Below are 16,260 nucleotides of genomic sequence, written 5' to 3' on the forward strand. Positions count from 1 at the left end.
TTATAGAAAGTAACGCAACTGTTTTCTTGTCAAATTCTTCAAGAATGGAATGTTATCTTGTATTGTTGTGTCTAGTCGTGACTTTTAGGACAAGGGTCACTGCCTACTTGGCAAAAATACTTGAGTATCTGAAATGGAATGTCAATCATTTGTTCAGTTCGTGATGAAGGCTTTTCAACTTGTTTTTCTCTTTTGCAATGTGCAACTTAAACATTTGTCACATTCCAAAGTCCTGTCTCCAGTCTAAACCCTAGCCCCCGGTTTCACAGACAAGGCTTGAGCCTAGTCCTAGACTAAAATGTAAGTCTGAGCTGTTTCAACTGAAACAAAATTGCACTGATTGATTTTAAAATATATCAGTGCCTTTGTTTTGTCTCAAGATGCACACCTGTAATGTTTTTTTCCAAGCATCTTTATAAAAATGACTTAAATGTCCTAATTGAACTATGGCCTAATCCTGGCTTAGTCTAAGCCTTGTCTGTGAAACCGGGCCTAGATGTTTTGCAGCTTTTTTTGTGTAAAAATTAGATTCGTCCTCATTTTGAAAAGGATGTGGTAAACAAAAATGCTGCAGATTATGCTGTCTAAAGGGACAGTTCACCCAAAAACTACCTATTACCTTCTATGAAAGATGAAAGAATATATTCATAAACATAAAAGAATATATGTGATCCTGGAGCACGAAACCAATCATAAGGGTACATTTTTGGAAATTGAGATTTGTTTCCATAGTTGTATGGTTATGGATAAGACATTATCGCTGAGATACAACTATTTGAAAATCTGGAATCTAAGGGTGCAAACAAATCAAAATATTGAGAAAATTGCCAAATGAAGTTGTTAGCAATGCATATTACTAATCAAAAATTATGTTTTGATATATTTACGGTTGGAAATTTACCAAATATCTTCATGGAACATGATCTTTACTTAATATCCTAATGATTTTTGGCATAAAAGAAAAAAATGATGATTTTGAGGGATGTTGACATCCCTTTAGGTGGAAGGAAGTTTCTGTCTGCTAGTGAACAGCAATATTTCAGGAGAGCTAAAACCTAGATTATAACAAGCTAAATTTACTAAGCATTTAGGACAAGAATACAAAATAGTATATAAAGGTACATCTCAATAAATTAGAATGTCATGAATGTCAATTGTGAAACTCGTATATTACATAAATTCAATGCACACAGACTGAAGTAGTTTAAGTCTTTGGTTTTTCTAATTGTGATGATTTGGCTCACATTTAACAAAAACCCAACAATTCACTCTCAACAAATTAGAATACAGTGACATGTCAATCAGCTAATCAACTCAAAACACCCACAAAGGTTTCCTGAGCCTTCAAAATGGTCTCTCAGTTTGGTTCACTAGGCTACACAATCATGGGGAAGACTGCTGATCTGACAGTTGTCCAGAAGACAATCATTGACACCCTTCACAAGGAGGGTAAGACACAAACATTCATTGCCAAAGAAGCTGGCTGTTCACAGAGTGCTGTATCCAAGCATGTTAACAGATAGTTGTGTGGAAGAAAAAGGTGTGGAATAAAAAGAACCGAGAGAATCGCAGCCTTGAGAGTCTTGTCAAGCAAAATCAATTCAAGAATTTGGGTGAACTTCACAAGGAATGGACTGAGGCTGGGGTCAAGGCATCAAGAGCCACCACACATAGACGTGTCAGGAATTTGGCGACAGTTGTCGTATTCCTTTTGTTAAGCCACTCCTGAACCACAGACAACGTCAGAGGCATCTGGGCTAAGGAGAAGAAGAAATGAACTGTTGCCCAGTGGTCCAAAGTCCTCTTTTCAAATGAGAGCAAGTTTGGTATTTTTGTATGGAAACCAAGGTCCTAGAATCTGGAGGAAGGGTGGAGAAGCTCATAACCCAAGTTGCTTGAAGTCCAGTGTTAAGTTTCCACAGTCTGTGATGATTTGGTGTGCAATGTCATCTGCTGGTGTTGGTCCACAGTGTTTTATGACAACAAAAGTCACTGCACCCGTTTACCAAGAAATTTTAAAGCTTTTCATGCTTCCTTCTGCTGACCAGCTTTTAAAAGATGCTGATTTCATTTTCCAGCAGGATTTGGCACCAGCCCACACTGTCAAAAGCACCAGAAGTTGGTTAAATGACTATGGTGTTGGTGCTCTTGACTGGCCAGCAGAGTCAGCAGACCTGAACCCCATAGAGAATCTATTGTGTATCATCAAGAGGAAAATGAGAAACAAGAGAACAAAAAATGCAGATGAGCTGAAGGCCACTGTCAAAGAAACCTGGGCTTCTATACCACCTCAGCAGTGCCACAGACTGATCACCTTCATGCCACACCGAATTGAGGCAGTCATTAAAGCAAAAGGAGCCCCTAACAAGTATTGAGTACATATACAGTAAATGAACATACTTGCAGAAGACCAATTCACTAAAAATGTTTTTTTTTTTTTTTAATTGGTCTTATGAAGTATTCTAATTTGTTGAGATAGTGAATTGGTGGGTTTTTATTAAATGTGAGCCAAATCATCAAAATTAAAAGAACCAACGAATTAAACTACTTCAGTCTGTGTGGATTGAATTTATTTAATACATGAGTTTCACAATTTGAGTTGAATTATTGAAATAAATGAACTTTTCTACAACATTCTAATTTATTGAGATGTACATGTACCTTCTTGAAAGGTTCATGAACATCATTTCAATCTAGTCTTTCTTTCTTTCTCTTTCTTTCACGTTTTTACCACTGAATAAAAAAAATAGAAAAGGTTATTGCGACTAGTTCTGACTTTTCTTCTCGCAATTACAAATTTACAACTCGCAATTCTGCCTTTTATTTTTAAAAATTGCATGATATAAACTCACAATTGCATGTTATAAAGTCAGAATTGCAAGATGTAAAGTCACAATTCTAAGAAATAAACCAAATAAGCTCTTAATTTTGAGAGTTTTAAAAAGTCATAATTGTGAGTTTATTTCACACAATTCTCTGAAAAAAAAGTCAGAATTGTAAGTTTATATCACACAATTCTCTGGAAAAAAAAGTCAGAATTGTAAGTTTATATCACACAATTCTATGAAAAAAAAGTCAGAATTGTGAGTTTATATCACGCAATTCTGAGAAACCTTTTTTTTTTATTTAGTGGCGGAAATTGGCTTCCATACTTTGTTTTATAATCAATTATTTTTATTTTTAATAATTTTTTATGTTCACAAAGGCTACATTTAATGCTAAATTATATACAAATAGTAATATGACAATATAAAATTACTGCTATGTATTTGAATACATATTAAAATGTTATTTATTTATGTGATATCAAAGCTGTATATTAAACAGCCCTTACTCCAGTCTTCAGAAATCATTCTAATATGCTGATTTGCTGCTCAATACACATTTTATTATTATTATTATTATTATTATCAATGTTTAAAACAGTTGAACTGCTTAATATTTTTGTGCAAACAGTCATACATTTTTTTCTGGACTCTCTGATGAATAGAAAGTTCAGAAGAACAGCATTTATCTGAATTAGAAATATTTTGTGATATTATAAATGTCTACTCCTTTTTGATCAATTTAATGCATCCTTCCAAAATAAAAGTAAAAATTATTTAAAAAAAAAAAAGCATTTAAAAAGCAAAGAAGCCCACAAGTGCTTCAAATTTGATCAAACTGAAAACTTCTTTTCCCAAACTTCCATTTAGCTGAATATCTTTAGCATAGACGCATAACAGTTTCCAAACTTTATATGTACATATCTTAAACTTTAATCTCTGGGATTTGTCTGTACCCTATCTATTAATTAAATGAAATTAATGGCTTTTTTGATGACTTCAGTGGTCCGTGGAATTTCCTCATTATTATAGTCGTACATGTCCAAACATGTTGAGCTTAAAGGAACACGCTGCACTAAAATAAACTCTTGAGTCACTCATCCCTGGGCCCTAAAGCACAGATCCTGTCACAATGACTATACAAGACATGTTTCATGACACAGTCCATTTGTCCCTTTCATAAAGAGGTAATTTCACACAGCAAACAGGACCTCCCCTAACTAGCAAGTTTCTGTGTAGTTAACAACAACCAAAAGAGTCTGCTCTCACAATGGTGTACAACGGTCATGCCACAACAAAACACTCACTTTACAAATGAATGTTTTCTGATGTGGATTTCACATTCACACACAGCTGTATTCCCAGAATTGTCACCCATTAGGTGACTCAGAGAATCATATCATAAGAGAAAGTACAGCTCATCATTACTTGTTAAGAAATCAAAACTGATTCAAGTTCTTTCAGTTAAATAGTGCATCAATCAAAGTAGGAATGAATTAACCAGTGGTGATTAAAGTGTAGCATTTAATATAATCAAGATTATGACTACAAATGGTATTAGTACATAAGCACATCACAATTAGAAAGTGATAATGTTTTTGATTAATCACATATTACAATTAAACAATGGACTGATTTCATCGCAAAAGGATTCATTTTCAATTTAACAGTATATTAAATACTAAATAACGCAAATAAAGTGAAAATATAAATATAGTCGCAAGTAGCACAGGTATTTTTGTAACAAAATTCTTTTATGCCAAAAATCATTAGGATAGTAAGTAAACATCATATTTTGTACATTTTCTAAAATATTATGGCCAAATATTGTCCTATCCTGATTTATTCTGCTTTTTTATGTGTAAATGGTGTATAAATCTCAATTTCAGATCATTTGACCCCTTATGACTGGGTTTGTATTCCAGGGTCACATTTTAAAAAGCAGGATACACTTTATAAAATGTGTAGAGAGAATTCAAAATATATTTTAAAGCATTTGAAAACCATAATAATGTTCCAGAGCTGTTTGTCACTTAACTTAGGTCAAGTATCTTTAAGCATCAATCTCAAGAGTCAATCTCTTGATTGAAATCTGTTAATAAATCATTATTTGTTCATTTTCATCAACAGCAATGCGTGTTTTCTGCTTACAACACAAAAAACACAGCTAATATAGCTAAATTAAAGTTCATTTTGGCCTTATGTCGACTGTGCTGTTACATTAATTTATTATTAATTTCATACGTATTACCTGTTAAACACTGAGCTAAAATACTAAAATCTGACCCTGGACCACAAAACAAGTCGAAAGTAGCATGGGTATATTTGTAGCAATAGCCAAAAATACATTGTATGGGTCAAATTGTATTTCTTTTATGGCAAAAATCATTATGGATATTAAGTACAGATCATGTTCCATCAAGATATTTTGTAAACTTCCTACCATAAATATATCAAAACTTAATTATTATATAGTAATATGCATTGCTAAGAACTTCATTTAGACAACTTTAGAGGCGATTTTCTCAATATTTAGATGTTTTTTCACCCTCAGATTCCAGATTTTCAAAAAATTGTATCTATTCTATGGAAATCTTATTCATTCAGCTTTCAGATGATTGCAATTTCATTTCATTTAACCCTTATGACTGGTTTTGTGGTTCAGGGTCACATATTAAAAAAGCCGGATACACTTCAAAATCAAAATATATTTTAAAGCATTTGAAAACCATAATAATGTCCCACCTGTTTGTCACCTAACATAGATTGAGTATCTTTAAGCATCTCAAAATTTAAGAGTCAATCTCTTGATTGAGTGAGAGCTGTTAATAAATCATTATTTGTCTTTGCTTGTTCATTTTCATCAACAGCAATGCGTGTTTTCTGCTTACAACACAAAAAGCAGAGAACAAATGCAGCCAATATAGCTAAATTAAAGTTCATTTTGGCATTATGTCGACTGTGTTGTTATTTTGTACATATTACCTAAACACTGAGCTAAAATACTAAAATGTGACCCTGGACCACAAAATCAGTCGTAAGTAGGGTATATTTGTAGCAATAGCCAAAAATACATTGTATGGGTCAAATTGTATTTCTTTTATGCCAAAAATCATTAGGATATTAAGTAAAGATCATATTCCATGAAGATACGTTGTAAACTTCCTACCATAAATATATCAAAACTTAATTATTAACTAGTAATATGCATTGCTAAGAACTTCATTTGGACAACTTTAAAGGCGATTTTATCAATATTTTTATTTCTTTGCACCCTCAGATTCCAGATTTTCAAATAATTGTATCTCGGCCACAAATTGTCCTATTCTAACAAACCTCACAATGGAAAGCTTATTTATTCAGCTTTCAGATGATTTGATTTCATTTAACCCTTATGACTGGTTTTGTGGTCCAGGTGTAACGGTCTGGGTGTCTGTCCCTTTGGGTTCCCGAGGAATTTCCCTTGCACTGCACAAAACTGAATCATCCTCCTAATCGTTTTTTGTTGCTTCTTCCTTTTTAATAATAACAACCCCTTTTGTTAATGGTGACCGGCTTCGTGTGGTTATTAACGCACAGTAGGTTACACAGGGTCACATTAAAAAAGCCAGATACACTTCAAAATCAAAATATATTTTAAAGCATTTGAAAACCATAATAATGTCCTCATTTTCATCAACAGCAATGCGTATTTTCTGCTTACAATACAAAAAGCAGAAAACAAATGCATCTAATATAGCTAAATTAAAGTTCATTTTGGCATTATGTCGACCTGATAAACACTGAGCTAAAATACAAAACGTAAGCATGGGTATATTTGTAGCAATAGCCAAAAATACATTGTATGGGTCAAATTGTATTTCTTTTATGCCAAAAATCATTAGGATATTAAGTACAGATCATGTTCCATGAAGATATTTTGTAAACTTCCTACCATAAATATATCAAACTTAAATTTTGATTAGTAATATGCATTGCTAAGAATTTCATTTGGACAACTTTAAAGGCGATTTCCTCAATATTTTTTTTTTTTTTTTTTGCACCCTCAGATTCCAGATGTTCAAATAGTTGTACCTCGGCCAAATATTGTCCCATCCTAACAAACCATACATAAATGGAAAGTTTATTTATTTTAGAAAAATGACCCTTATGACTGATTTTGTGGTCCAGGGTTCACAACTTTTTTATAACAACGTATAGCCAACCACATAGAGATATCGTGTTAAATATAAAATGAATGTTACATAGTCAAACTCGGTTATTTAATTCGCATTACCCAACAACAGCAAAACAGGAAATGTAGATTGTGTAAATAAATAATATCAAAACTCGGGAATTATTGTGTAATGTTTACACCGCGCGCTTACCGCACGTGCTAGAACATTTCAAATGCAAACAGGCGCCTGTAGAGGGAGTTCCCGAAGCTCAACGGTCACCAGCAGGTAAGACATTACACTTTCAGTTTAGCTATTTTCCCACTTTCTCATATATTTATTACACCTCTAAAGATGTAAATATCTTAATAACATTGTTATGCGCTCTAACGAATAGTTTTATCTCGATATGAGGCTTTAATGTCCGTTTAGTGGGCTAAAATAATTTACCTCAGTTAGCCTTGCGCTAGCGCTGGAAACGAGGCCTACTTCATCCTCGGGTTTTCCTGAGAGTCCACAGCGGGAAACAAGACACTTGGGAGTGCGGGCGTTTGTGCAGTTGTTACTATAAGTTAACTCAGTCTTGTCGCTCAAATGCGCAGTGCTCCACATTAAACAAGATATAGACTAACTAATTTACTTGTAAAGCAATAAGTGTATAAATTGGTATCACGTAAACAAACAACCGCGGCTTAACGTTACGTTATGATATGTTTATGCTTCATGTCTAACGTTAGAGAAAAGCACACTACAGTACTTTTGTTATTTCTCATGATTTGTTAATCCGTCATACTGAACCATCAACTTAAAACGTTTACAATATTTACACGTCGATCTATTTTAATGTTACCTCTGTGGGAGGAAAGCATTGAAGTTCCAGGTTTTACATAATTTATGTGCAGCTAATCTGAATGGAGATATTCCCATGGATAGATGTCAGATATAAATCCCGCAGACAACAAACTTGAGACTGTTGATATGTTTTGTGTGTGTACTGAGCATTTCAAAGAAATAAACATGGCACTGTCGTATTCCAAAGACATTTTGAGCTTTACTCGAAGGACATCCATCCGTAGCACTTGTAATGAAGAACTTTTTGGCTTGCGTTTATTTAACTGATAATCTAATAATCCACGAGGGTCATCGCGTTGGTCCAAACACTCCGTTATTTCACCTGTTACTGCGCTGATAAGCCTCGAATCCAAGTGCTTAGTCAGCAATGGGCGGGTTAGTGAGACGGGACATGCCCGGACATGATCACCGAGAGCCAGACAACTCATCTACCGCTAGGCGTCTAAACTAAAGCCAGTCACGCTTAGACGTGTCATGCCCGAACCCGCCCAGGACATGATGATCGCTGCGGTGGATTCTAGCCCTGACATGTCTCTCTGCGTCTATTTAAACCATAGACTGTCTTTCAGCCGGCTTCCACTCCTCACTAAGCCAGAGCTGAGCTCAAGCACTTTATGTACAGGTAGCAGAGTAACATTATATATAGCTAGAATAGCCAATTTACCTCTTTTAGCACAGGTAATGTTCAGTCTAAAGCTTGCATGTGTATTGAATTGCCTCTAAGTTGTTGTATGTAAAGTCTAACTGTGTTTGTTTTTTACAGATAACTAGCAATATGGCAACAGAAAGTTGTTTAAGCAGTTCTCAGATCAACAAGGTTGACAACGAAAAACTGGTAATGTAGCATTCGAGGTGTGCTTTTGTAAATTTAAGTTTATTTTTATGCCTTAAAATGTTGTATTTATTGTAACTTTAGGTAAGACCAAAGATGCAGCTGAAAAGCTTGTTAGAAGATGCAGGTGCAGATAAAGATGTTTTCACCATGAAGGAGGTGAGGAGATGTGTCTGCTGATAGTAGTTTAAGTTTGTTTTATTTGATATACACTAATGTTCAAAAGTTTGGGGTTGGGAAGATATCATATGAAGCCTTTTATGCTCACTCAAAGCTGCATTTGTTTCAGAAACAGAGTGAAAGGAGATAAATGCATCTTAAATATATATTATTATTATTATTATTTTGTAATATATATTTTAAAATGCAATTTATTCCTGTGATGGCAAAGCTGATTTTTCATCAGCCATTACTTTAGTCTTCAGTGTCACATAGTGCTTTAGAAACCATTCTGATATGCTGATTTGTTACTTAAGATTTTTACTTAAAAAGTAATTAATTATGAATAATTTAAGTATTAAAGGTAAACACATTTTTGTGGAAACTGATTAAATTAGTTTTTTTCTTCAGGATTTATTCCTATGAAGTCACTAAAGCTGAATTTATTTGAACAGAAACACAGTTAAAAGTAATATTTTGAAATATTTCAAGTAAATTTTTTTTATTTGAATATTTTGTAGCATGCAATGTATTATTCCTGTGATGGCAAAGCTGTCACTAAAAATGAATGATTATTAATAATTTTAGTATTAACTTTAAAAACATTTTGTGCAAACTCTTATTTTTTTCAGGATTTATTTGAAGAACATTTATTTTAAAATACAATTTTTTTGGTAACATTAAAATTGCTTAAAGTATTATTTAAAAAAAAGTCTTACTGACCCCAGACTTTTGAACAGTACCATATGTGTTGTGCTTATGGCTGTATATATAATTAGATTTATGCCTGTTGTGTGTATAATATTTCAAATAAGCACTTATGCCAGTGACGCCTATTTGACAGTTTCTGAAATAATGACTTTGCAGTCAAATGCCAGTGGTGTTTGACTTTGCTGGCTAAAAATAATCCTTCTCCAGTTTCATGTGTTGCTGCTCTTTTGTGTGTACAGTTAAACCTGCATATATTTAGTGTAAATTATGTAAAGGAGTGTGTGGTGTATTAGATTTAGTTACTGCCTTTGTTCAGAGTAACATTTTTTTTTATAATTTTGAACAAACCCTAACTAAAAGTATTAAGCTTCAGTTTGCTACAAATGAAACACAATTCAAAGGATGTAGCTTAATACTTCTGTAAGTGATATAAAAAAAAACCCTTGAAGGAAGACCATGAGTCATTCAGGGTGGGCATTTTTGAAAAATTTGAAAAACCACTCAGAACACCTTAGCAACCATATATAAAATGTGCTGACGTCATATCAGCTGCATTTGCATGGGCATGTACCAATATTCAGCAGTTCCCAAATCAAATTTGAAACTTTCATTCATAGTGTACAACAACATGTATGCTATTTTACTCTATATTTGATGTTGTTTGAAATGTTTTAATCTGTTGTCAACTTTAGTCTGATGTTATGACTCATTTTTTTTATGGGTGGAAGTTGTGGTTGTCTGACTAACAGGAATGTATTACTCATCTATACTGAGTATTTTAATAACCACATCTTTACCATTCTTTCTGTTGCAGAAAATAGTTTCTCAGTTAATCTTAAAACAACTTTCTTTTCTGTGTTTTTAGGTTATGTTTTATTTGGGGAAGTATATCATGAGCAAGGAGTTATATGACAAGCAGCAGCAACACATTGTTCACTGCGGAGAGGATGCTCTTGGTGCTGTTCTCGGGGTGAAAAGTTTCTCAGTCAAAGAGCCCCGGTGTGTATTGACTCTCTAACTTCTGTAAGGCAAAGCAGCTGTAGTACAAATGACCTCTGGGAATATTAGGGTGGGGCTTTGAAACAACAGGTGCAGCTTTCAGGATATTTGAGCTGCTTGCTCTGAAAGAGTCTGTTGTCACCTGTTAAAGACATAAAATGTCTGCAGAATGCATTTGGAAAACTTTTGGATACAAATAAGGGACCAGTGTAGATAAAAAAATAAAAAAATAAATAAAGTATACGTTTATGACGTGTGTGGTTTTTAATAAGAATTGAAAGTGAAATTTGCTGTATGAAAATGAAAGTTTCATTTGTAATTTTATCTTTTTTTTTTTCAGAGCCCTCTTTGCGATGATCAACAGAAACCTTGTGACAGTGAAAAGTCCAGGTACTATGATAATTATAACTTTTTTTTTTTCCTTCCGCGATGTTCTTATTTGTTATTTGTGTTAAAACTGTCTGTTTCCTTTTGTAGATATTCAGTCTACCTTTTCTGAACCCAGGAGTCAAAGTGAACCAGATCGAGGGCCTGGGGTAAACGCTCTTTTATGCTCACACACTTAGAACCACAGAGTATTGACCCATTCCCCAGAGTTGCCCTGGTAGTGCTGTGTTTCTGCTTGAGTGGGTTTTATAGAGCCCCTGCTGTGTTTGAGATTGAAGCATGACTGAAACCCCACTGTCTCTTCTAGGATACGGATTCAGACTCTCGCTCATCTACCTCACAGCAGCGCAGGAGGAGGAGAAGCAGTGATCCTGGTAAGCGCACAAACCAAAGAGCAACAGACACACACCAGCTGTGTTCTGTCGAGTGTGTATGAAAGCACACGCTTGATCAGATGGGTTAGATGGGATTTCAGATAGAGTTGTTTATTCCAGTCTTTGACGTATTTCCTGTTTGAACAGGAAGGGCTTGCCCATTTTTCTTTTTCCCATTCCTTTTTTTTTCTAGCCAGCTGCCTGGTACAGTAACAGTTTTTTAGGGATGTAACCAGGGCCTAAAATTAACACTTGCCAAGCGCCAAATGCAAGTAAAATTCAGCGTTTATGTAAAGTTATGCTGTATTTTCATGCCAGATTATTATAGCATTTTACTAGATTTGTAGATGCGTTTTTGTAAAACTGTTTTTACAGAAGCTGGATTTTTCCCCTTAAAATCAAAGCTTAAAAGTTCAGTATGAATTGCTGACTGCTAGCGGTTTGAATGGGTAATGTTACTGCAGTCAAGTGTAGTGTAAAGCAAAAATAATATACCTATGAAATATTCATTTTCATTTACGTTACAGTGAAATTGTTTTACAGTATTTGGCTATTACTGCCATAGGAATAACTACTATAAAATTGTTGCTGTTGTTGTTATTATTATTATTATATTCTAATTAGTTCGGCTTCCTAAAACACCAGTGTAAATGTAAGACTGTATACCACAAATAAAAAGAGAGTTCATTCTTTTTTTCTGACTTAAGTTTTCTTCGTTTAAAAACATGGCAAGTCTTTATTTGTCTTTATTTATAATATCACAATAAATATCGTATTGTGGAATTGATATTGTTACATCCCTACTCTTTTTAGATGTCATGATTTCAGGCTAGTTTATTTTTAATGGGAGTTTTGTGAAAAGTTGTGGCGACTCCTTTTTCTAAGGACTGTTTCCTTGCCTGGTGAGTCAACCATATACATTATAATAGTCTCAACCAGTAAGCAGGGAAGACGTTCCCTCATGATGGATCATTTGCACTATTCCTTCAGTCCTGACAGAGGACTGTATGTGGGTAAACATGTGGTACCATAATGACTGCTCTCTCTGTCACCGTAAACATCTCAAAAGGACACTGAGATCTGGAGGCTGTGCAGAATGTGCTCAGATGACTGCGACTCTTCAATGGCCCATTTTTTAAACCTCAGCTATGCACACAAAGGCAGTTTGTTGAGCAAGCTGCACCAGATGCACCATTAAAACAGGGTTATCGCTCTAAGCATTGCTCCTGCTTGGCCCATAAGTGTCCAAAGTTGAGTGGCTGCAACTGGAACATCAGCAAAAAAAACTGATTTACACTAATGCGATATGCAGTATAGACTTAAGCTTGTGTTTAACAAAGTAAAACAAACAGATTGGAAATGTTTAAGTCTACAGAGCAGCATGTTGTTGTCAAAAAAGACATTAGTGCTAAACTTGTTTTATGTGCTTTCAATAGAGAGTACTTCAGCGGAAGACGAGCCCAGAGAACGTAGGAAGAGGCACAAGTCAGACAGCTTCTCCTTGACATTTGACGAAAGCCTGTCTTGGTGTGTAATAGGCGGCCTGCATCGGGAGAAGGTGAACAGCGAGTCTTCGGACGCACAAAGCAACTCTGTGAGTAGCACCTTTAAATGTTCATTTACATTTTTTTGGTTTACCAGTAACTTTAACTTCTTTGAGCTGTCATTTGGCCCTTTCTAACCAGTGTTATGTTTTGTTTTTACAGGATGTAGGTATTTCTCACAGTGAGGGCAGTGATGAAAGTGAAGACTCGGATTCTGACTCTGATAACTTTAGTGTGGAATTTGAGGTGGAGTCCATAGACTCCGACGCCTACAGTGAGAACGATGAGGATTCATTGCCAGGAGAGAACGAGGTTTCAACTCAAGCTCCTGTTCTTTTCAGAGAGAGATTAACTGATGACCTGACTAACCTAACCTGTTTAACAATCCTCAACTCACTGCAATTCTGTATTTGCTTGCTCAGGTGTATGAAGTCACAATCTTTGCTGAGGAGGAAGATTCGTTTGATGAGGATACCGAGATAACTGAGGCAGTATGTAACATTTTAATACCCTAACCTGATGTTTTTCAAACAAGAACTGGACTTGGGGTTTATCTATCAGGAGTTGATTGTGAAAAGGTTGGGGTGTAAGACAAAGCTTTTGTGATTCTGCCAAAAAGAGCAGCTGTTTTAGGGATGCCGCAAGTTATTACATTTTGGTCAAAGATTATGATGACATTTTGTTTCTGAACTTTGTCCACTGATTGATTGTACATGATACGACCAGGAATGCGTATTAAGAAATTACACAAGTCAAAAGTTTTTGAACAGTAAGAGTTTTAATGCCTGCATTAACAGTAAAATGTAAACACATTTTTGCTATTTAAAATAACTGTTTTCTATTTGAATACATTTTAAAATGTAATTTATTCCTGTGATTTCAAAGATGAATTTTTATCATTACTCCAGTCACACGATCCCTCAGAAATCATTCTAATATTCTGATTTGCTGCTCAAAGAACATTTATTATGTTGAAAACAGCCCCGAGTAGAATTTTTTTTCAGGTTTCTTTGATGAATAGAAAGTTTAGAAGAACAGCATTTATCTGAAATAGAAATATTTTTTAACATTATAAATGTCTTTATCATCACTTTTGATCAATTTCAAAGATCCTTGCTAAATAAAAGATTAGTTTCTATAATTTCTTTCCCAAAACAATTATACTAAGTCCAAGGTTTTGAATGGTATATTGTATAATGTTACAAAAGCTTTTTATTTTAGATAAATGCTAATCTTTTGGTTTTTCTATTCATCAAAGAATCCTGAAACAAATGTTCTCAACTGTTTTAAATATTGATGATAATACAAAACCGCAAATCACCATATCAGAATGATTTGTGAAGGATCATGTGACACTAAAGACTGGAATAATGATGATTTGATCCCAGAAATAATTTCCATTTTATTCAAGTAGAAACCAGTAATTTTAAATAGTAAAAATATTTCACAATATTACTGCTTTGGCTGTATTTTGGATCAAATAAATGCAGGCTTGAGCGGGAGAGACTTCTTAAAAAAAACATTAAAAATCTTACTGTTCAAAAACTTTTGACTGGAAGTGTACGTGACTTTTATAGGGCCATATTTTGGATTTATTTTTTTTAACATGATTTTTTTTCCTCAAGTTTTTTTATTTTTTTTGCACCAAATCCAATTTTTCACAACCATTTCCATCTCTGACCCACGGATTTAAACTGGCTCTCTTATTTCAAAAAAAGCAAGAACATGTAATAATCTAAAGTAACAATGTGTTCACTTAGGACTACTGGAAATGTGCCGAATGTGGTGAGCTCAACCCTCCTCTTCCTCGGCATTGCAAAAGCTGCTGGACCGTCCGACCCGGATGGCTTCCAGAAACACACTCCGACTTGGAAAACACCTCCACTAACACTCAACCCAGCACAGAAGACACCAGCATCACCACAACTCTGAACTCAGCCTCAGATGACAAACTGCTTCCTTCCAAACCCTCAAGCCCACTTCCAGAAACAGATGAAGGAGTGGACGTACCCGACGGCAAGTGCTCGCAATCTCCTAACGCCGCTAAAGATGAACTTCTCTTCTCCACTCCCTCTGGCTCCATGACTGACTCTCAGACCTCATCATCCCAGCCTTCCTCATCGCAACCATCAACCTCCTCTGGTGGGGGCAGCAGCCAGGAAGAGACCCCGGAGCTAGAACGCTACAACAGCCTGGAGGCCTGCCTACCCGCCGCTTGCCTTGAGCCCTGCGTCATCTGTCAAAGTCGCCCCAAGAACGGCTGCATCGTCCACGGAAGAACTGGACACCTTATGGCTTGCTACACTTGCGCCAAGAAACTAAAGAACCGGAATAAGTTGTGTCCGGTGTGCCGAGAGCCCATTCAGTCAGTCGTTTTGACCTACGTGAGCTGAGGCACTGCAGATATACCTCCTCTCCTCTCATCACATGAAGTTTGGGGTGCTTATGTTGCCTTGTCTTATAGTTATAAAACTGTTCAATATTGTAATATGTTTCTTATTGATTAATTTTATTTATGACTCGACAAGCGAGGTTTAGCTCACATGCTGGGAAGCAAATTCACACACCTATGATTTAAGGGTTGAGTTTGGGGGATTGAAATAATAAAAAAAAACTACTTACGGACTTGTAGAGATTCTGTATACATTTTTATCAGATACTAGAAATGTTTGTTATAATTTAATTTATGTACATGCTTATGGATAGGTTCAATAATTTGAGTTCTTTGCTGCACTGAAATGTGTTCCTGAGTTGTAGCTCTTGGGACACCCCTTTAAAATTGTTCCTCCTGTTGAAGGAAATGCTCTTCTGCACCATTTTCTGCTGCAAAGACTCTGTCTTATTTTCTCTGAGTGTGGCATAATAAATGATTATTTTGAGGCTCTTCTGCTTTTACAGTACAGGTGAAATTCTGTCTTTTTGCTTTCTCTTTTGAATCTTTTACTTTGCTTCCTAAATGTTGTATATTGGCTGGTGTCAGTTTCCTGTGCTGGTGTTTGTTGGGTAGTACACAGCGCGGTCACCCAGAGAGAGCTTTGGTTACTAGGGACCCACTTTTCACTCAATATCAGGAAACAAGTTCTGACTTGTTTCTCTCTAATGGCAACCTGGTACAAACATTGGACTTGTTACTTTTTTTTAAAATATATATATAATAAATTAATATAATCCCTCTTTTTCACACCCAAGCACTTCCACAATGGGAACCTATTGTGTAGTTGGTAAAAAGGAGCAGCATGAACAGGTGAATCATTTTGTTGTGCAATATTCTTTCCAGCACCCATTTAATTTGCTTTCAAAAGAATTATGTTTTGAGATGGTACAACTCACTTATGTTCATTGGTTCATTGAATTGTTGACATGTTGCAAAGGACATATTTTTTTTTGTGTCTAATAAGATTTACATATATTGATCCAGTTGTT

At 35.1% G+C, this 16,260-nt stretch overlaps 1 protein-coding gene across 1 annotated transcript; it reads left to right on the plus strand.

The window, feature by feature from the left end:
• The first annotated feature begins 8,408 nt into the window (after positions 1 to 8,408).
• On the plus strand, positions 8,409 to 15,737 carry mdm2 (MDM2 proto-oncogene). The gene is made up of 11 exons (XM_073838347.1): positions 8,409 to 8,509; positions 8,595 to 8,666; positions 8,748 to 8,822; positions 10,399 to 10,532; positions 10,873 to 10,922; positions 11,010 to 11,068; positions 11,227 to 11,293; positions 12,730 to 12,887; positions 13,000 to 13,149; positions 13,260 to 13,328; positions 14,598 to 15,737. The coding sequence occupies exons 2-11, from the start codon at positions 8,607 to 8,609 to the stop codon at positions 15,228 to 15,230; spliced, it is 1,455 nt and encodes a 484-aa protein (XP_073694448.1). The 5' UTR covers positions 8,409 to 8,509; positions 8,595 to 8,606; the 3' UTR covers positions 15,231 to 15,737.
• Positions 15,738 to 16,260: the final 523 nt, after the last annotated feature.

The sequence above is a fragment of the Garra rufa genome, chromosome 4 (assembly GCF_049309525.1).
Source record: "Garra rufa chromosome 4, GarRuf1.0, whole genome shotgun sequence".
Lineage (NCBI taxonomy): Eukaryota > Metazoa > Chordata > Actinopteri > Cypriniformes > Cyprinidae > Garra > Garra rufa.